The sequence below is a fragment of the Anolis carolinensis genome, chromosome 1, assembly GCF_035594765.1.
Source record: "Anolis carolinensis isolate JA03-04 chromosome 1, rAnoCar3.1.pri, whole genome shotgun sequence".
NCBI lineage: Eukaryota > Metazoa > Chordata > Lepidosauria > Squamata > Dactyloidae > Anolis > Anolis carolinensis.
Window position 1 is genome coordinate 342,514,827 of NC_085841.1, and position 21,614 is coordinate 342,536,440.

At 41.6% G+C, this 21,614-nt stretch overlaps 1 protein-coding gene across 3 annotated transcripts in view; it reads left to right on the plus strand.

Moving 5' to 3' along the window:
• The first annotated feature begins 410 nt into the window (after nucleotides 1-410).
• The window catches only part of ppp4r4 (protein phosphatase 4 regulatory subunit 4), a 147,016-nt gene continuing 125,812 nt past the window's right edge, over nucleotides 411-21,614 (plus strand). Inside the window, exons 1-2 of one of the 3 annotated variants that reach the window (XM_062968424.1) lie at nucleotides 411-2,148; nucleotides 3,550-3,623. In XM_062968424.1, the coding sequence (XP_062824494.1) occupies nucleotides 2,029-2,148; nucleotides 3,550-3,623 (194 nt within the window). In that variant the 5' untranslated portion in view covers nucleotides 411-2,028. Of the gene's footprint in view, nucleotides 2,149-3,549; nucleotides 3,624-21,614 lie in introns of those variants that run through there. The other 2 variants (XM_062968425.1, XM_008106929.2) reach the window with 2 other exon arrangements.

Genomic DNA, 21,614 nt, shown 5'->3' on the forward strand with positions numbered 1-21,614 from the left:
GCCCATGCCAGAGCTCCCTGTCGGCAGTCGCCACTCCCAGCTCCTTCAAGGGCAACCCAGTCACTTCAAGGATTTTCTTCTAACGCCACAGTTCAAATCGTGGATGATCTGCCTTGATAGCCAGGGTTATATGGCTGTGTGGAAGGGCCCTGATTCCATATTGTCATATATCCCAGTTCAAAGCAGATCATGCGGGATTTTATTCAGCCGTGTGGAAGGGGCCTGGGTGACCTTGGGCGAAACACGCATTCAGTCTAACGGGAGAGGAAAGAGCAGGAGCCGGCTCGCCCCCACTCGGAGGCGTTAGGCTATTGGCGCGTTCGGGCGGCCCTTTTTGCCCCGCCGAGGCCGCCGTAGCGGCTCGTTACCTTGGCGACAGGCTCCGCGCGGCCACTACTCTCCCATTCCCTTCCTCTGTCTCTGTCTCTCTCTCTGCGGAGGCGAAGGCGGGCGCCGACTCCCTCGTCCCTCGCTCGGCTTCGGGGCCCTTAAGTCGCGGGGGTGTCAGGGAGGGAGGCGAGGAAGGAGGGAGTGGCCCGGCTGAGGCGCCGGCGGGAGGCTGGTTCGCTCCGTGTCCCCCGCTTTGGGCCTATGAAGCCCGCTCCCTTCTGAAGTGGGGAGCCCCCGTTGCCACGGCAACCACCGCGGGGCGCCAAGATTTGACCCTCTCTCTCTCTGCCCCCTCCCGCCTCAGAGCCTGGCCCTCCTCCTCAGCCTTCTTCCTCAAGGCAGAGCGGAGGAAGGGGATTCGCTCCAGGGGAAGGATCCAAAAAAAGAGGAAAACAATAAGGAAAAAGAAAGAAAGAAAAGAAGGAAACAAAACCCAACCACCACACTCTGTACTGAAATCATTGAAAATCTTCCCGGACCGGATCCAACCTCAGCTCTGTCCTTTCTGCTCGTTCTTTGGACTCCTTTACCTCTGCCTTTAGATTATTCTGGTCTCTGTTGAATTGCACTCCTCGCCTTAAGCCAAAACATAGCTGCCTTACACAGACCACCCTGGGAAGGAAAGGGTCAAGTCAGCCGCTCTCCTTCCTGGTTTTCACCTGCTCTTCCCTTCCTGGGACCTGAAACCTGCTTGGGCCAAAGGAAAGAAGGGACGCCTCCCAAGGACCCCCAAAACAACGAGTCTTCCAATCTGGGTGAAAAGGAAAAAAGAGAAAAGGTTGTGTTTAAAAGCCCCCAAAACACAAGTGAAAGAGTCTCTCCCCCATCCATTTCTCAAAGGAGGGCATAGGTTGTCTTTAAGAACCCTAAACTCCAAGCTAAAGGGTCTCTCCCCATCCATTTCTCAAAGGAGGGAATAGGGTGTCTTTAGGCGCCCTAAAACCCAAGCTAAAGAGTTTTTTCCCCTTCCATTTTTCAAAGGAGGGAATAGGTTGTCTTTAGGAGCCCTGAAACCCAAGTTAAAGAGCCTCCCCCCTCCCATCCATTTCTCAAAGGGGGAAGCAGGTTGTGTTTAAAAGCCCCAAAACACAAGTTAAAAGAGTTCTTTCTTCCTCTTTGTGTCTCCCCCCCCCTTCCCGGGCTCAACCCGCTTCAAAAGAGACAGGGAAGGAAGGGCGTGTGGATGGAAGAGAAGGAGGAGGGGGAAATGTTGGTGTCTGCTTCTCCCTGGAAACGCTGGAGGGACTGAGGCGAAAGTGAAGCAGCGGGGGAGAAACTTTCCTGGCCAGAGCCTGGGCTTGAGAAGCGAGGGATGCTCCTGAATCACCACCACCAGCAGCAGCATCAACAGCAGTGGAGGGCTTTGCTGGTGCCGCATTGTGTTTGCTGAGGCTCCTCCCGGGCGGTGGGGGCTCTGGAAGCGTCCTACGAGGAGGAGGAGGAGGGAGGAGGAGGAGGAAGGCGTCAAGAGCAGCGGCGGCAGCAGCAGTCTCTCTCTTCCTCGCCCACCTCTTTCTTGCCCGGCGCAGCTAGAGGGTGTTGCGTCCTCCGACTCTTCCTCTCCGGCCTGAGTGCGATGTGAAAGCTTTTGCACACATAACCCTGCTTTGCCAAGGATTGGGAGCCTCAGCCTAGTACATGCATCCGATAATCATCTTCTCCTACAAAATGGATTTTAGCCAGAACAATCTCTTTGGGTACATAGAAGACCTACAAGAACTTACTATAATCGAAAGGCCGGTCCGCAGGAGCTTAAAGGTATCTTTGCTTATTTAATTTTTTTTCCAGCCATCTCAGGGCTTCCCGATCCAACTGCAGCTATTTGGGATCGGAAGCTGTTAAGCAAAGGATCTGTTCTGAATGCTTTATTTAAATGGAAAAGATGGTTTGCTCAGATAAGGTGTTGAATTCCTCAGGGCAATGTAGCATAATGGTTTCAGAAATGGACATTTCAATGTGGAGAGAGAGGAGAAAAATCCTAGATATCAACTCTGACTTTAACAAGGTTTAATGGTTATATAATTTGGGATCTTTCTCTTCTTTGGCTGTAAAAATATGAAGTATATTTTTGTGGGGAAAAAGCTGTTGCAGATTAAAGCGAGTGCAGATTAAAATCATTTCAAATATAATATTTGAAATGTTGTGAGAGATGTCAAGGATAAAAGCCAAAGGCCTTGAGTCAAAACCATCAAACCTGGAGGAGTTCATGGACCTCCAGGAGACTGTTCCAGAGAAAGTGACTTTAAAATTATAGCCTGTCATTCTGATTCAGAAAAGGAGGAAGGGGGCAGTGGAAAAGGACTTGCTTTGCATGCACAGATTCCCAGCTTCAGTCCTTGCAATCCCCTTTAGTTAAGTCAGAAAGAAGCCTTTTATGAGGCCCTTTCCACACAGTTGAATAAAATCCCACATTATCTGCTTTGAACTGGAATATATGGCAGTGTGGACTCAGATAACCCAGTTCAAAGCAGATATTGTGGGATTTTCTGCCTTGATATTCTGGATTTTATGGCTTTGTGGAAGGGCCCTGAGATTTTAGAGAGCTGCTGCTAGTTGGTATAGAAATAGATAGTTCTGGGCTAAATGGATCAATGGTCTGACTCATATAAAGCAGCTTCCTAGCCAATTAAGCAGGAACACTTCCATTCATTTCCCATCTTTAATTTTACCTACTCTGGTTTTAACTTACTAGTCTTATGCGCTGTAATACATCAGTATCACAGTTCCAAGCACACTTACTCTGGAGCAAATTGCACTCATCCTGATGCCTAACAGTGTTATCTTACTCACTGGTTGGATCCAGATTAATCATACTTAGAATGAACCTATTGATAATAGTATGAACAATTAGTTAGAAATAACTTGATCTTTTTTCATTTAATTGGACTGATTTAAGCATGGTTAAATCTAATTTTAGCAGGTATACAGCATAATAACCTTGTGCTACGTAAATCCCTTTGAGTTCAGTATGCAAAGGGATCTTTCAAGTACCCATTCTGTCAATGAGCTCAGTAAGGCTTCCTCCTACGTAATTGTTTGGGGGAAGTGCACCCTAAATAACTTGATGATTTGAGCTGTAGAACTGTAGGGTATAGGCAATGGTAAAAATCCCAAACTTTGATTCCTAAACAATATTCATTTGTGTTTCTCACTTGACAGACACCAGAAGAAATAGAAAGACTGACAGTTGATGAAGAACTCAATGATATTGAAAGGGCCGTTTATCTGCTCAGGTATTCCTTTAGAAACTGTTGTGGAGTTGGGGTTTTTTTTTTGGGTGGGGAGTAGTATACTTTAAAATTTAAGTGTTTTCATTCCCACATTCCCACGTATTTTCATTTTTGTGTTGGAATACCAACACAGAAGGAAGACTGGAATAGTACGTGATAGTAACAGTTCTTGAAACTTTCACGCAGACCGTAGAAAAGATGTACTCTTGTACAACAACATCTGCTTGACTACATTGGCTGCTACAGTACAAATGAATGGTGGTATCAAAATCACTAATAATTAAGTAATTTCATATTCGTAATACAATTTGCACTGTGATCATTCAGTATTTGAGGTAACCTCAGGAAATATAAAGTGATAAACTATTAAGAAAATTTGTTTATTAAGACCCAAGAGATTCAAAGCTGCAGATAGCATTGACACTCAATAATGCCCAGCTTTTAAAAATCACGTACCCTTCTTCTCATTTGCTTTTTACTGCGAAGTGAAATGCTTTTACTTAGCAGATGTAGAACATTAATTATCCAATAATAGATTTTTTTATTTTCATGTAGATGTTGTCTTTGGAGGAGTTACACTGCTGAAGGATTTTGATTTAAATTTGCACTTTTATACAATGCCCATTAATTGAAGTGCCAGCTCTAAGGTTTCTTTGAATAGCTTTCAGTTTGAAAGGCTGTTTATAGAATACTTAAGATCTACATTTATCTTTTTCTTTTAAATGTAGTTTGCACTACATTTGCACTACATTTGGGTCAGCCCTGTTAGCAGATAGTTATCTTTTTAAAAGGCTATTGAACTTGCTGTAAATAAAATACAAAGCATTTAATCAAAATAATAAACTGCCCACTTGCAGGGTAGGAGCCTTCTTCCCTGTGTACATTTCTTGAGGTATGATAGGGGTATATATCTTCATTGGGGAGGTACTTTCTGCATGTAGTTAATATTTTACTGGAGTTCCCAGGTATCCCATTATCTATGGCAGTGATTCCCAAAGTGGGCGCTGCAGCGATCCAGGGGGGCAGTGATGGCACCTATTAGACACGGGGGCGGGGCCTCTTCCCAAGTGCCGGAGACAGGGCTGAGCACCTGAGGCGCCTGTTAGGACAGGGGGGGGGGCGGAGCTAGAGGAGAGGCCTCAGGAGGCATTTGTTGGGACACAGAGGGCGGAGCTAGGAAAGGGGGCGGGGCCTCCTTCCAAGAGCCTGAGACAGGATTGAGCCTCTATACCTCTCCTGAGAGGACTTTTAGGACTAAAGGGTGGGGCTAGGGGCAGGGCCACTTCCCAAAAGCGCAAGACAGGGCGGAGCCTCTGTATACCTCCCCTGAGGTGCTTGTTAGAACACGGGGGCAGGGTATAGAGGTTCAGGCACTTGGAAAGAGGCCCCGCCCCCTCCTCTAGCCCCGCCCCCTGTGTCCTGGCGGGTGCCACAGGACAAGGATAGAAGCTCAGCCCTGCCTCAGAGCTTGTAACTCCACCCATCCCAGTCTTGGCCGCCCATTTGGGGCCCCGCCCCCTCCCCCTTCCAGCCCTGCATCTTGGACTAGGGGAGAGGCTCAGCCCCGCCCTCTTGAGCAGGAGCCACGCCCACCCCCTCTAAGCCACGACCCCCTTTCCAGGAGACGCTGAGTAATATTTTTTCTGGAAAGGGGGCGGTAGGCCAAATAAGTTTGGGAACCACTGATCTATGGGATGTTCTGTGTATGTGTGTGTGTGTGTGTGTGTGTGTGGGGGGGGGGTTAGGTTCAGTCCCAAATCCTGTTTTTCTTGATTTGTTGAGAATACATATCAGCCATGTTACCAAGAGACTAATTCCTAAGCATTTGGTATTTAGCAAAATGATTTCATATCATGTTTGTCATGAGCATGACTAGAGCCTGCTTTCTGACTTCCAGTGCTAAGACTGGAGCACATGGGCCAGGCCTCTATAAGGTCTGCCTCAAGCCTCATGAAAGAAAGGCTTCTCACTAGGGTTCTGGGCTCCTGTGAGATCTCAAATCTCATGGTTACCTGGAAACCTTGTTAGATTTGAAGTGGACTTTATATAGGTCTGCTTCCAGTGTCCTAATCAATCTTGAGCTTACTAGGGAAATGGAGAAGGTTAATAAAACATTAACCTTAACTGTTACAAAAATAATGTGTAAAAATCCATTTTCGTTTTCTCATTGAGTTGTTTGCAATAAGTATTATGGCCTAAATCAGAGACTGGAGATTACAGTCTTACACATGTTGATGAACTGCAACTTCCAGTATCCCCCACTGTTGGTGGGTTAGCTAGGGCTGTTAAGAGTGGCATTCATAGCAACACCTGGTAGGTCACATTGCTCTAATCCCTTGTTTAACGCACTGTTAATCCCAGCTAGAGTAGATACAGTAAATATCTGACACATCCACATTTTTATTTATTTATTTATTTATGACATTTATATCCCGCTCTTCTGAGGGGACTCATAGCGGTTTACACGAGTGGCATTATTCCATGCCTGAACAACAACAAAAATTAAAAGCAATTATACAACAGTTTAAAACAATATTAAAACAATATATGTAAACATTAGACAACTATTGTGTATAGATCTGTTGATTCAGTTGGTCTAATCTAGTTACAGTTCAAAAACATGCAAATGGTTTTGATCAATAGGTACTGCTCTGGCGGGAAGGTAACGGTGTTCCATGCAGTCATGCTGGCCACATGACCTTGGAGGTGTCTATGGAAAACGCCGGCCCTTCAGCTTAGAAATGGAGACGAGTACCAACCCTCAGAGTCAGACACAACTAGACTTAATGTCAGGGGAAAACCTTTACCTTTACTAATCTAGTTGGAGCTACCAATTGGATTTAGGTCCCATGTAAATGAAGGATAGGTGTCACATCCTTGAAGAGCTTGTTGTGGTTGTTATCATCATTCCACATCTTCCTTGGTTTGGGACTAAGTGGCTTAGAGCATATAAAACAAACATAGTTACCAATGAACATATTAGTATTGTTCTAATTTAAATATTATTTTTATGTGCACTACCAGACCTTATCCTGTCATTAATTCATCTGTGTGTTTCAATAGACTCATTTTGTTTATGTTTTGCTGAAACCTTTTATTTTCTATTAGTTTGCCAATACCCAGTGGAACATCTGTTGTCACATATCCAGTTGAATATCACCAGCATGCTGTTGGCTTGGTTGACTCGTTCGCTTTACGATTTTATACATGTTGCACCTGGATCCTCTTACTATTTTTACATTCTTTTTGTTTTTGTAGTTATGGACTGTGTCACACTGTGGCCCCAAACACAAGTTATACTTGCAGTATATATCAAGCAGACTCAGTGGTGACATGATAGCATTCTTTAAATATCACAGTCACAGAAAAATGAGGGCAGATCTGTTCTCTGCTGCCCCAGATGGTAGACCCAGTCTAATAATCTCAGTTACAGGAGAGTAGATTTCAATTGAATATTAGAAAGAACTTCTTGACAGTAAGAGCAATTTAGCAATAGAACCAATTGCCTAGAGAGGTAGTGGAACCTTCTATTTTGGATGTCCTTAACAAGAGGCTGAACAGCTTCTTGCTGGGGTTGCTGCATTGAGCAAGGGACTGGACTAGATGCCACATCAAGCTCTTTGCAACTTTATGTTTCTACTAGCTGTGCCCGGCCATGCGTTGCTGTGGAGAAGTATGGTGGTATGGGAAATAAAGTATTGAGGAATTGTTGGTAGTTAAGGTAAAGGGTAAAGGTTTTCCCCTGACATTAAGTCTTGTCATGTCTGACTCTGGGGGTTGGTGCTTATCTCCATTTCTAAGCCGAAAAGCTGGCATTGTCCATAGACTCCTCCAAGGTCATGTGGCATGACTGCATGGAGCACCGTTATGTTCCTACCAGAGCAGTACCTATTGATATACTTATACTTGCATGTTTTCGAACTTCAGGGTTGGCAGAAGCTGGGGCTAACAGTGGGGGCTCTCTCCACTCCCCCAATTCAAACCTGCGACCTTTCGGTCCAGAAGTTCAGCAGATCAGTGCTTTAACACGCTGCGCCATCAGGGGATATTATTTGCTAAAGCTTGTGAATATACAATATTTCTGATTGTTCTTTTTTTCTTTTTGTCTGTTGGAGGCAAGTATGAATGCTGTAATTAGGCGAAATGATTAGCATGTATTGGCCTTGCAGCTTTAAAGTCTGGCTGATTCCTCCCTGAGGGAATTTTTTGTTGGGAGGTGTTAGCTGGCCCTGATTGTTTCCTTTCTGGAATTCCCTTGTTTTCAGAGTGGCGTTCTTTGCGATATTTTATGTGCTTCCACTGTCTGTGTAGATGAAGAAGTACCCATATGCAGTGCTTGAGCGCACACAGTCCCCCCCCCCCCCCCAAAAGTCTGTGGCCCTGAGAAAACAGAGGATTTGCCAGACTTTGGTGATGGGAATACTTTTTTGGGAGGTGTTAGCTGGCCCTGATTGTGTCCTGTCTGGAATTCCCCTGTTTTCAGAGTGTTGTTCTTTATTTAGTGTTCTGATTTTAGAGATTGTATTGTTCTGTTTTATTATACCACAGTAATTTTTATATATTCTGATTTTAGTGTTTTTGAATACTTGGAGCCAAATTGTATTCATTTTCACAGTTCACAGCAACACAACAACAACAATAATAATAGTAATGATAGTAATAATAGTGACTTTGGTAATACACACTGCTTCACTCTCTTCTCAGTTTCCTTTCTGGAAGAATTCTTTCTTGGGAGGTGTTAGCTGGCCCTGATTGTTTCCTTTGTGGAATTCCCAATTTCCCAGCTTTCATAGTGTTGCTCTTTATTCACTGTCCTGGTTTTAGAGATCATATTGTTCTGTATTATTATACCACAGTAATTATTTCATATTACATATTAATCTCACTTATCGAACATTCACTTATCCAGTGTTCTGGATTATCCAACGCAGTCTGCCTTTTAGTAGTCAATATTTTTGTAGTCAGTGTTTTAAATTCATTGTGATGTTTCGGTGCTAACTGTCACGCCCTGGGCAACGGAGCACTAAGAACCGAACACAGAGGCCAATAACCTTATTAAGGAAATATATAAGAATAATAAAACAAGTAGGAAATATAGTCCAACAAAAGACCTTTCAGGAAAGGTCAGAAATAGTCCAAAATTATATTGTCCAATATTTTATATTAGAGTCCAAAGTTGTAGATCCAAACCGAAACACACTCTATTTGCAAGCAATAGAGTGGGGAAACGTCCAAATTCTTTCCAAGGTTCAAAGTAAGACCACAGCAAGGGTAGAAACAAAGCTTGATGCTAGATGCAAGGTCCAAGGCTGGAAACAGGGCAAGATTTTTCTTGAATACTTGGCTAGACAAGGCAAGGCAAGGAACTGGAGTTGCGGACTTTATGAAGTCCACACTAGGCTGGAAACACGAAATCACTCCTGAAGCTGCTCTGTTGACTCCACACGGAACCTACCGTGCCAGGCACATTTAACTGGGTCTCGTTTTCCTGCAAAGCAGGTGTCCAGCGTTCTCTTTCCCTAGGGAACAGGAAACGAAACACAGCTCTCTCCAGATGTGAGACTCCCTAGATTTTCCCAGGGGAACATGGCTAATCAGTGTCTTGTTTAGCTGCAAGTCTCAAACTCCTCCGAATCTGCTCCTTCTCTCCCCTGCCCGCAGCAAAGGACTATCTCCTAGCAAAAGGGGGTGAGAGCTGCTCAAGGTCTGTTTTGATGGGTTCTTGGGCAAAAACGTCAACATCAGGCATCTGGAAAAATTCCGACTCTTGCTGAGCCAGCGAAAACCCCATGTTTTCATCTTCATCAGCCACGGTGGCACTGGGAGCAGGACTACAAGGCCCATGAGGCATTACACTAAATTTGTAAATACAGTATTTACTACATAGCATTACTGCACATTGAACTACATTTTCTGTCAAATTTGTTGTATAACATGATGTTTTGGTGCTTAATTTGTAGAATGATTACCTAATTTGATGTTTAATCGGCTTTTCCAGAATCCCTTCTTATTATCCAACATATTCACTTGTCCAGCGTTCTGCCGGCCTGTTTATGTTGGATAAGTGAGACTCTACTGTATATTGATAATCTTATATTATCTGCTTAGAACTGGATTATATGAGGCCCCTTCTACACAGCTGTATAAAATGCACACTAAAGTGGATTATATGGCAGTGTGGAGTCAAGATAATGCAGTTCAAAGCAGATAATATAAAATTATAAATGGGTTATATAGCTGCGTGGAAGGGCCTTGAGTGTACACTGCCATATAATCCAGTGCAAATTAGATAATCTGTGGAAGAGACCTAAGTGAGGCCTAACTCTGCCTGTCCCCTGGGCTGAGCGGGTTGCTAGGAGACCAAGTGGGTGGAGCTTAGCCTTCTAACTGGCAGCAATTGGATAAAAACAATTATTCCTCTCCCTCTAATTAGGACTTTATTTTTTCTTTTCTTTTTGTTGTTGGAACCTAGGGGCAAGGATGGTGAATTGTGCTGCCAAATTTCTAGGTTCTGGGGCTTGTACTTTTGTTGTTTAGCGGGAGGAACGGACACCATTACTCTTTTATATATATAGATGACTAAAATTACCTCTAAGGTGGAAGGCTACTGTGCACATGGACTGTTTAGAATGAATTCAGACTTACTCATTTATTGGTGTATGGAAGTAGGTATGGTGCATGGGAACTGTTTGCTACTTTTTCTACCTGCATATAAATCTTTCACACCTAAGACTTGCTGCTTTACTTCAAACCTATTCATGCAGAGCTTACACTGGAGTGTGCAGTGTGCTCTGTCCACCACTGTCCACCACTTTCAGACTGTGATCTGAGTGGATTGGACTCATCCAGTAGCAGAATGAGGAATTAAACAGTAGAGCTTTATTAGCAGAGACGGTTCAACCACCAGGCCAACTAGGCAGTTGCCTGTGGCGCCATCTTGTTGGGGGTGCCATTGAGGCAACTCCTGTCTCCTGCGGCCTGCCTCCACAAGGTATTGAACTGCTTTTTCTGTTGATTTGTTGTAAAACATGATGTTTTAGTGCTTAATTTGCAAAATCTTAATGTAATTTGATGTTTAATAGGCTTTTCCTTAATCCCTCCTTATTATCCAACATTTTCGCTTATCCAATGCTTTTATTTTTCAGCGTTTTTTTGGGGGGGGGGGGCGCCAAAATTCTGTTTGCCTACACTTGAAAAATACCTAGGGCCGTCTCTGTTTATTAGCAATTGTACTTATTTTTCTAGAAAAATATGATCTGACTCACTTCATGATTTATCTTTTATTTTGAAACACCAAATACTTTAGCATGAAATGTGTAAAAAATCATAATCTTTCTAAATTGCAGGGAAACATATATGTGAATGCAATATTTTATTTTGTAGCTCCCATGGGTTGCTTGATTGAATTATGTATCTTTTGTGTTCCTTCTGTTACTCTGATTAAATGTTTTTCTAAAGCTAGATAGGAATGCCATTAGTTTACTGAAAGAAAGTTTTCTAGTATTCCATTCTTGACCAAGGCTAGAAGATATCATTTTGAAAGCATTTTAATGCTGATGAGTATTATGTAGCTTTTTGATCATTTTCATATAGTCCTTTCTATTGTTATTGCAATTTATCTGTAGTTTATTTTCACAATAAAATGTTATATACAATAGCTTTCAACAATCTATTATTAATGCTTAGATATCTTATAATTAAATAACTGTAAATTAACCAGTGCTTAAAGTGAAACAAAGAGCCTGCATTGTGTAGTAGTTTGAGTGTTGGATTAGGAACCTGGGAGGCCTGCATTCAAATCTCTGCTTGACCATGGAAACCCAGTGGATGATTTTAGGTAAATCACATTCTCTCAGTCTAACAGAAAGTTAGAGGCAAACATCCTTTAAATGAATCTTGCCAAGAAAAATCTGGGATAGAGTTGTCATAAACAAGAGCTGAAGGTATTTTGCACGTTATATTGTGTTATGATTTGCTGTTTATTTTGTTATATTGTATGGTGTCTGGGCATGGCCCCATGTAAGCCGCCCCGAGTCCCCATTGGGGAGATGGTGGCGGGGTATAAATAAAGTTTTTTATTATTATTATTATTATTATTATTATTATTATTATTATTATTATTTTATTATTATTATAAGGTACACAACAGCAGAGTAAATGTAGTGTTATAAGCACCTTTTCACACTGCTACCGGTATGTTTAAAATTGTTATGTTATAAGGACCACATGTGTGACCAAAAGTGACAACTAAGTACTGCCTTCAAGGGTCTCGGTTGGCAAGGAAACTGCAAATCTTTCTCCCATTAGTAGTGTGTTTAGGGCTTTTTAGAGGGAAAGGGAGAGCAGCTTTTTACCATACAAAAGCAGATAATAAAAAGCACTGTGCACACTCGTAAAGCATTTGCAAGATGTCAATCTGAACTTTTTTCTTGAGAATTCTTATTTCAAAACTTGGCAAATTTCCCTCATTTTTCACTGTCTCTCCTCCCTGTACCTTTAAGATCATGTACTATCTTACTATATTGTGTTGTTTTAGATCCCATGTGGAGAGAAAGGGGTCCAATTAAATAAATAAGTATGCTGGCAAGGAGACAGCATAGGTAATTTCTACCCCTGAAATGAGTTCTAAGGGATGGGGAACAGCAATAAAGAACCATAGATGAACTCACCAGAAGAAAACTGTTCTCCTGCTCTGGATGATTTAAGATGACAGAATTTTGGAAATGGTAGAACATCCCTCAACTACCATTCTCCCTTCCCTTAAGTACTGTTAGTCAGTAGGCTACGGAAGTGCTGTAGCATATTAACTTTAGCTTGCAGTTTGCTCCTTAAGAATAGTAGTTGGAACTACAGCTTGTATTCCCCTATGCCATCTAACCCTTAATGAAAGCGAAGATTATAAGGTGAAATTATAATAAAAGAATGTTCTACAAACAATTTGTTAAGGCATTCTTATAGGACAAAGTACATAGTCTATGAGATTTCCTATTCTTCTGTGATTTGACTTTCATAGCTTTCACCTTGTTATTAACAGCCTGTTCCATATGTATTTTGAAGAGCCAATTTAGCTGCTCAGACCGCCTAATTGGAATACATGCCCTAATAAAGCTTTCCCTTTGGGACTTACCTGCTGATTTGGGAGAGCCTCAGTGGATTTTTTTCTTACTAAAGACAACTACCTTTTCTTCTGTTCCTCAGGCTTAAATTCAACAAAAAAGACTTCATTCTTTTAAAGTTTAAAATAACCTTCATTTGGAAAGAAGCTCTTGGGACGGATGGTTTGTCTTATTAAAGGTGGTGAACAAGAAACTGTTTACTGTTCATTTATTCTGTGAGAAGTCATTAGAAATGTCACTCAAAATAACAAGGAGGTAATCTAAAAAGGATATTTATTTATTCATTTATGACCCAGGATCATGTCATGAATATTGTGCTTCAAATAATCCATATTTATAAGCAAGCTTATCATATTTTCCCCTGCTTTGCTCTTGTAACAGGAGTGGACAATTCTTATGCATTGTGGCTTTTTAGTTCAAAAAGGGAAAGTGATTAATAGTGAAGGAGTTTACAAAGAACAAAGTATGGCAGAGAGAGTGACAAAACAATATTATTTGCTCTTTCTGACAAAGGTGTCATCTTATGAAAGGCAATATTTTTCTAACTGTGCATAAATGTAGATGAAATTCATCCAGTTTTCCACAGCTTCAAGGATTGGAGATACTGTGATTCAGTTTTACGGAGTAGAGAGATGTAGATCAGTAGAAATCCATAACTATAATGAGGCTATGTATGGTCCTTTGTCTAATTCAGTGATTCCCAAAATTTAGTCCTGCAGGTATTTTGGACTTCAGCTTATCTCAACTGACTTGGCCAATGATCAGGGATTCTAGGAACTGAAGTCCAAATTCTTGGAAGACCAGAGTTTAGGGAATACATTAAATTAGTGGTTTTCAATCTGTGCTCCAAGGAACCCTAAGGCCTCTGTGACTGCTCCAAGTAAATAAAATAAATAAAAATGGAATAAATCTAAAGAATAAGAAACAAAACGTAGAATAGAAAAAAACTAGAAATTACATTCTGAATGGAAATTTGTCAAGTTGAATTTGCCACTGTGCCAAAATAATTCAACCACAGGTGTCTCATTAAATGTTATACATTATTTTATGTTACTGTATGTCTTAATTTAGGCCTACTGTTGCACTACAGTGCACTCTAGTTCTCTTATTACACACATGATTTGATTTATTGAATTTTGCAATAATGTTTCTATATGGTGAAGTTTATCATATGTATTGGTGGTAGTTAAGAATAAATTGCTATACTATGGTAAATGTCAAAGTTTTTAAAATACAATTTAATTGCATGGATATTGCTCAATTGTTTAGATATCTCTTTACATTCCCTTACTATTGGTCCCCTCTTCCTCTCCCTGTAAGACTACTCCTAAACACCATTAATTTGTAAGACATAGGCTAGGTCTAAAGGGCTCCACCATAGAAACCTCTCTCTCTCTCTCTCTCTCTCTCTCTCTCTCTCTCTCTCTCTCTATATATATATATATATATATATATATATATATATATATATATATGATGTGCATAATTAGGACCGAGTTAACAACAAAACCACTGAGCCAAATCACACCAAATATGGCCACAATACACCAACATATCCAAGGTATGTCCTTCACTCAACGCCCCCCCCCCCCAAAAAAAACCAGATTGGACTATATCTATTTTTCAATTCCCCCCTCCCTTTTCGGCCTGAATGGTATGCTCCCCTCTTTTCCCTTCACTCTTCGCACTTGCCCTAAGGGGGGTGACTGTGTTTACAGCTGATGGGGGAGCCCAGCATGTGGAGAAGAGCAGGTAGAGACAGAGCCAGCTGCCAAGGCTGTTCTTCTTGAAGGGGCTTCCCTCCCCCCTTGCACACACAGGAACACATAGACATCCAATTAGAAAGTGTGTGTGTGTGTGGGGGGGGTGGGGGGTGGAAGGACGAGGAGTCGTTCTCCCCCTGTCTGCCAGTCAGAAGAGTAGTTCCTGCCCCCTTTAGGCCCCACCCCCTTTGTGTCATAGCAACCCCCTCAGCCACAATGACACCCAGGGGACAGGCAGGGTTCACTTAGGCCTTTTTCACACTGCATATAAAATGCTAATTATCTGATTTGAACTGGATTCAAGGCCCTTCCACACAGCTATATAACCTAGAATGCCAGGGCACATAATCCACAGTATCTGCTTTGACCTGGGTTATCTTAAGACCACACTGCTATATAGTCTAGTTCAGTGTGGATTTTACACAGCTGTGTAGAAGGGGCCTCATATAATCCAGTTCTAAGCAGATAATATAAGATTATATATATATATAATATATATAAGAATTACTGTGCTATAATAATACAGAACAATATAAAATCAGGACAGTAAATAAAGAGTGACCCTCTGAAAATAGGGAAATTCCAGAAAGGAAACAATCAGGGCCAGCTAACACCTCCCAACAAAGGATTCCCCCAGGGAGGAAGCAGACAGGCTTTGAAGCTGCAAGGCCATTAAATGCCAATCAAGGTGACTAATTGCAGCATTCATACTTGTCGTTCCAAGACTATTCATTGCTAATCAACCTGGCCAACCAAGGATTCCACAAGTTAGACAGTGGCCAGGCTTGCAAACAGCAAGGCTATTCAGTGCACGATATTCCTGCAAATAAGGTAGTAAAATGTGGGCTAGAAAATTGTGTTTTTTAGATAGATTTCTTATTAGCTGATCAGCTGAACCCAAAGGCCGACCAACAACGGCTCCTCTTTATTCTGGAATGGGGTGACTAGTGGGGTGTTGCAAGGTTCTGTCCTGGCCCCAGTCTATTCAATATCGTTGTGAATGACTTTGATAATGGGATAGAGATCATGCTTATCAAATTTGCAGAGGACACCAAATAAGGAGGGGTAGCAAATAACCCTAAAGAACAGGATCAGAATATAAAATGACAGATTAGAAAGCTGGGCCAGAAGTAGCAAAATGGATTTCAACAGAAAAAAAATGCAACGTACTATGTTTGGGCAAAAAATTAAAATTACAAATGCAGACATATAGGATGGGTGACACCTGGCTTGACAGTGGTTTGTGTGAACAGGTTTTAAGAGTCTAAGGGCTCTTCCGGATAGGCCCAAAATTCAGTACTTGTCTCGCTTTTACCTGTGGCGTTCAAATGACTTCCGTAGTCCCGGGGGGTCAATCCCCACAGTTAACCTGGTTCTTCGGACTCCTGAAGCCCGAAGGAGCAAGAGGGCACCCATCCTCTCCCCTCCAGCCCCCCCCCCCCCATTTCCCCCAAAAATCTTACCATTGGGGTTGTTGTGTGTTTTCCGGACAGTATGGCCATGTTCCATAAGTAATCGCTCCTGATGTTTTGCCCACAACTTCACAACTTCCGAGGATGCCTGCCATAGATGTGGGCGAAACGTCAGGAGAGAATACTTCTGGAACATGGCCATACTGCCCGGAAAACACACAAAAACCCTGTGATCCCGGCCATGAAAGCCTTCGAAAACACAATCTTACCAGTGCATAAAAATGGCGTGTCGGGGATGGGGGTGGGTGGGAGGAGCACCCGGTATGGCATCTAGCCACCCCTCAAGGGAAAGCCTGGGGTTTGGGTTGGGGGTAAGGACAGAAACCTGTGAGGAAGCGGTTTTGTTTTTTTTAACCAGCTTCCTCCTGGGTTTCTGCGATGTCTGGAAGGGCTCTTAGTGGACCATGAATTGAATTTGAGTCAATAATGTGATGTGAAAGCTAAAAAAGCCAAGAATACCACAGTTCAGAAAAGATATTAACAAGCTGGAACATGTCCAGAGAAGGGTGACCAAAATGATTAGAAGTTTGGCAGCCATGCTTTTTCAGGAATGGCTTAAGGAGCCTGGTATGTTTAGCCTGGAGAAGAGAGGTGTAAGAGGCAAGAGCTGTTTGACAGTGGAATATGCTGCCTTGGAGTGTTGTTGAATCTCCTACTCTGAAGGTTTTTAATTCAGTTGGGTGGCCATTTATTGGGAATGCTTTGCTTATGTTTTCCTGCATGTTAGGAGGTTGGACTGGGTCTTTTCTAGCTCTGATTTTGTGATGCCAAGGGTGTGATGAGCCTGGGACGGATTAAGATTTGAAATAGCCACTAGATAATAAAAAGGGCAATGTAAGGAAAGATATATTATATATATTGCTAGCAAAATTATAATTATCACTTTTCATCTGAAGAAAAACTAATTATCACTTCAGAATAAATACTTTTGAACTAAGCAAGGAGGAGGAGGAGTGAAGGGCTCATATGTGTATATAGTGTGCAGGCACTGAAAGTATTAGTAATGTTGTCATGCCAGCATAAAGATGAGGCAGTTGGCTTTTTAAAGAAGCTCAAAGAAGAGGCTTCTAGTACTTATGCAGCTGAGCTTTTGGATCACGAAGCTTTATACTTATGTCAAGCAATGGATGAGTCACCGGCTCAGTTGCTTGTCCTGAAATTCTACTGTAATTGTAAACAGTAGAATTCTTACAATTGTTTTGCTTAAGTATCTGTTTCAAGATTAGTGGATATACTATGTTTCTACTTCTTAGTGTGAGTGCTATTTAAAATGTATGTACACAAAAATTGATGTGTATGCATGCATGGACAAACAAATACAAAGTATGTATGCATACTTATACCCTATGCAGAGGTGTCAAACTCATTTTCACCAAGTACCACATCATTCTTATGGTTGCTTTCAAAAGGATGGCTGTAATTGTAAGACTGTATAAATGAAACTATGTTGCCCTGGCATTGAAAGCCTCGCAGGCCACATAAAATGACGTGGCGGGCTGACTAGGCCCACGGGCCTTGCATTTGACATATGTGCCTTTTTGGATCCTGTATAGGAGTCTAGCCTGCCAATCAGCTGTCTCCATTACCAGGGTACTCTATTTTATTTCTCTTGTCTCCTACCATCCAAGATTCAGTATTCTATAGCCACTGAGAATGCTTTATTTCCTGTTGGCTGCTTTTGCCCCCACTCAGTTTTTTTTTTTTTTAGTTCTGAAGACTCTAGAATATTCTCAGGCTTGATGATAATGGTCTGTTGTATATGGATAGTGCTCTTCTGGTTACATTATACAGGTTAAATATCTCTTATCTGAGGTGCTTGGAAACAGTAGTTCTTTAATTTTGTTTTAATTGTTGGAATATTTGCATAAACATAATAGGTAAAGAGGCAGTACAGGAAATGTCTAGCTACTATAAATGAATTCAGGTCTCCAAGGCAGATGAATTACACACAAAGGTATTCGAAGAACTGGTAGACATAATCTCAGAATCACTGGCAATAACGTTTGTAAATTCCTAGAGAAGTCGAACAGACTGGAGGAGGAAAAATGTTGTCTATCATTAAAAAGGGGAAAAAGAGGACTCAAACAATTACCTCCTGGTCAGCCTGACATCAATACCAGGAAAGATTCTAGAGCAGATAATTAAACAGACAGTTTATAACCACTTCAAAACAAATGCTGTCATAACAAAAAAGCAACGTGGGTTTCTCAAAAACGAGTCATGATGGACTAATCTTTTTTTGATAGAGTTATAGGCTTGGTAGATAAAAGAATGCTGTACTTGCAGCATACCTTGATTTCAGTAAGGCTTCAAGAAGTTCTTCCATGATTTATTTATTTATTTATTTATTTATAACGGAGACTACAGTTATAATGTACAAAAAACTACAAAGTTAAAAATTTGGCCTTCGTTGCACCTCAGCAGTTCACCTTGCCCTCAACACCAACCAGGAAACCAAAAGTAATAGTAAAACAGTTTATTGATTACATATATATATATATATATATATATAGAGAGAGAGAGAGAGAGAGAGAGAGAGAGAGGGAAAACAATAGGAAATAGGAAAGGCAAAATCCAAGAGATAATGAGGAAAAATAGTCATACAAAAGCAATAAGTCAGACCAAACTGGCAGGAGGAAAACAATCCAAAGGTAATAATCCAAACAGTGCAAAGCTATTTCAGGAAACAAGGTACAGAAATTTCAAAACCCAACATGAGAGTAAATCCAGAGAAACAAGGACCAAAACATGAGCATGAATCCAAAAGACAGACTATAAAAACTTCTTATACTATGCATCTAAACTCCTCAGATCTTGAATTAGGACATGAACTGTAAATAAGACTTGAGATTCTCACTTGTTCAGCGACATTGCCTGATCTGCCTTTAATGAAAACACACTTTTTATTTAAGGACTACAAGACATGAAATCATGCAGTTGGCATCTGCATTGACGCTTCAAGGTCTTTTCATGAATTTGATTTGACCTCCGGAGCTTCGCTCCCTCCCCTCTAGAATTGAGCTTCAAACTCCTACCATCACTAACAGATGTGTTCCCAGGGGAACCTTCCCTCTCATGAGAAGCTTCACTCTCTTGCAGTTCCTTATCTTGCGTTACTAAGGAACGATTAGGGCAAAGGATCTCTGTAGAGAAGTTATGTGTTAAACAAAGATTATTGATATGATTTTATTTATTTGTTTGTTAAGGGAAAAGGGAGTTATATATTAGCAAGGAAAAGCCTAACATGGAAACTAGCTGGAAGCAGCGTTTGGTAGGTTGCCATGGTAACACAGCTTCCCTTGGGAGAAAAGGGGCGTGGCTAAGATGACAGTTGGAGCACATTCCCTTTTAAAAGTTGAGTGGCTGTGAGGGTTTAAAAAGGACAGTTGCGGTTAGGTTTTGGAAAGATTAGGAGCTGTGGAAATCAGCTAAGGACGGCAGCTTATGGTCACTCAGGGGAAAGGCTGGGAATATAAGTTGACCGGGAGTTTAGTATACTGTTTTGAAGAGAAGTTATTTAAGAAATATCCATTCAAACAAGACGGCATTGTAACTTAAGATCCTGAAATGTTTATGTATTGGAACCATACGCTTATGTACAAATAAACTTGAATTTTGTTATTGTTCATAAAGATAAGTCTCCTTGCCTCTCTGTAAGCCTGTTACCTCACGTTGGTGGCAGTTACCGTACCTATCTATATAAGTTACCGTAATTTCCTATATAAGTTACCATCTCTACTCATTTAAACCCATCAGTTCTGTTATCCTTCCTTATCCCTAAATCCTCCCTGTCATACACTCACACATCCTCCATCCCTCCCTCTCACACGCGCACACATCTCCTCAATTGGAGGCAGCGGTGGGATTTAGAAAAAGGATTTCCCCTGCCCGAGTTGAGTACCACAAATTGGGTTCTCTTCCAATCTCCTTATCATCCGGCTCAGAAGCTGCTTCCCTCTATGGTCCCTTTCCACAGGCAGAATCCTGCTCTAAAATCCCCTCATTTCCCTCACTAGAAAACCCATCAGTTCTCACAACCATCCCTTCATCATCAGCATCTGGCTGAACTACAACAGCATTATAAAAAAATTCCTTTGACTATAATCTGGCCATTTCGAGTACCTCTGGTGTCGCTGTAAGAAGGTCCTCCATTGTGCATGTGGCAGGGCTGAGACTGCATTGTAGTAAGTGATCTGTGGTTTGCTCTCCTCCACACTTGCATGTCATGGACTCCACTTTGTAGACACATTTCTTAAGATTGGCTCTGCATCCCGTGGTACCATAGCACAATCTATTCAGCACCTTCCAAGTCGCCCAGTCTTCTGTGTGCCCAGGAGGGAGTTTCTCATCTGATATCAACCACTGATTGAGATTTTAGGATTTAACTGGCTACTTTTGGACTCTTGCTTGCTGAAGTGCCCCTGCAAGTATCTCTGTAGATTTTAGAACGCTATTTCATGATTTAAGGCGTTGGCATGCTGGTTGATATCCATACAGAGGATGGGCCGGAAATGTGAATGCCTTGGTCCTTTCATTGTTGGCTGCTACTTTCCAACAGATATCAGGTAGTGCAATACTGGCTGAACAGTATTATTTCTCCAGCAGTGTAGGGCGTAGACACCCTGTGATAATGCGGCATGTCTCATTAAGAGCCACATCCACTGTTTTAACGTAGTGAGATGTATCCTACACTGGGCATGCATATTCAGCAGCAGAGTAGCAATGTGCAAGGGCAGATGTCTTCACTGTATCTGGTTGTGATCCCCAGGTTGTGCCAGTCAGCTTTTGTATGATATTTTTTTTAGCACTCACATTTTGCTTGATAATCAAGCACTGCTTCTTGTAAATCAGAGCACGGTCCAGAGTGACTCCCAAGTATTTTGGTGTGCTGCAATGTTTCAGTGGGATTCCTTCCCAGGTAATACACAAGAATACCAGCCCATAGAGGCAAAGGTGAAAATCACCTCCCCCATCTACTCTCAGACATCAATCAGATCACATTTCTTTTGTGAGAGGTATAGGGCACCTGGTTCAAGATACACTCCTCCCACCAAAGATCCATAGAAAATGGGCTCCCAAAGTTATATAGTGTAGAAGCAAATGCATAAATGTGATCCTCTCCCCTCTCCACTCCTACGCTTATGAGAACTGTCGAAGATGGAACAAAGGAGAAACATCCACTTCCCTGTCCCTTCACATCTCTTCTTTAAAAATTATTTTTATTATTTTATTATATAAAACAGAAAAGAAAAAATCAGTACATTTGTAATACATTTATAATACAGTAGACACAGAGTATCTGTATTTTTAGAATATCTGTATAGGTATTTTTCAAGTGTAGGCGAACAGAATTTTGGCACCCCCCCCCCAAACCAATCACTGAAAAATAAAAGCGTTGGATAAGCGAAAATGTTGGATAATAAGGAAGGATTAAGGAAAAACCTATTAAACATCAAATTACATTAAGATTTTACAAATTAAGCACCAAAACATCATGTTTTACAAGAAATCAACAGAAAAAGCAGTCTCGACTGCGCCCCCATATGTTTTGCGCCCCAAGCGAACGCTTAATTCGCCTCATTGTTGGACCGGCTCTGATTAGACATATAATTTCCTTTAATATCTAATATAAATTTTGTTCTT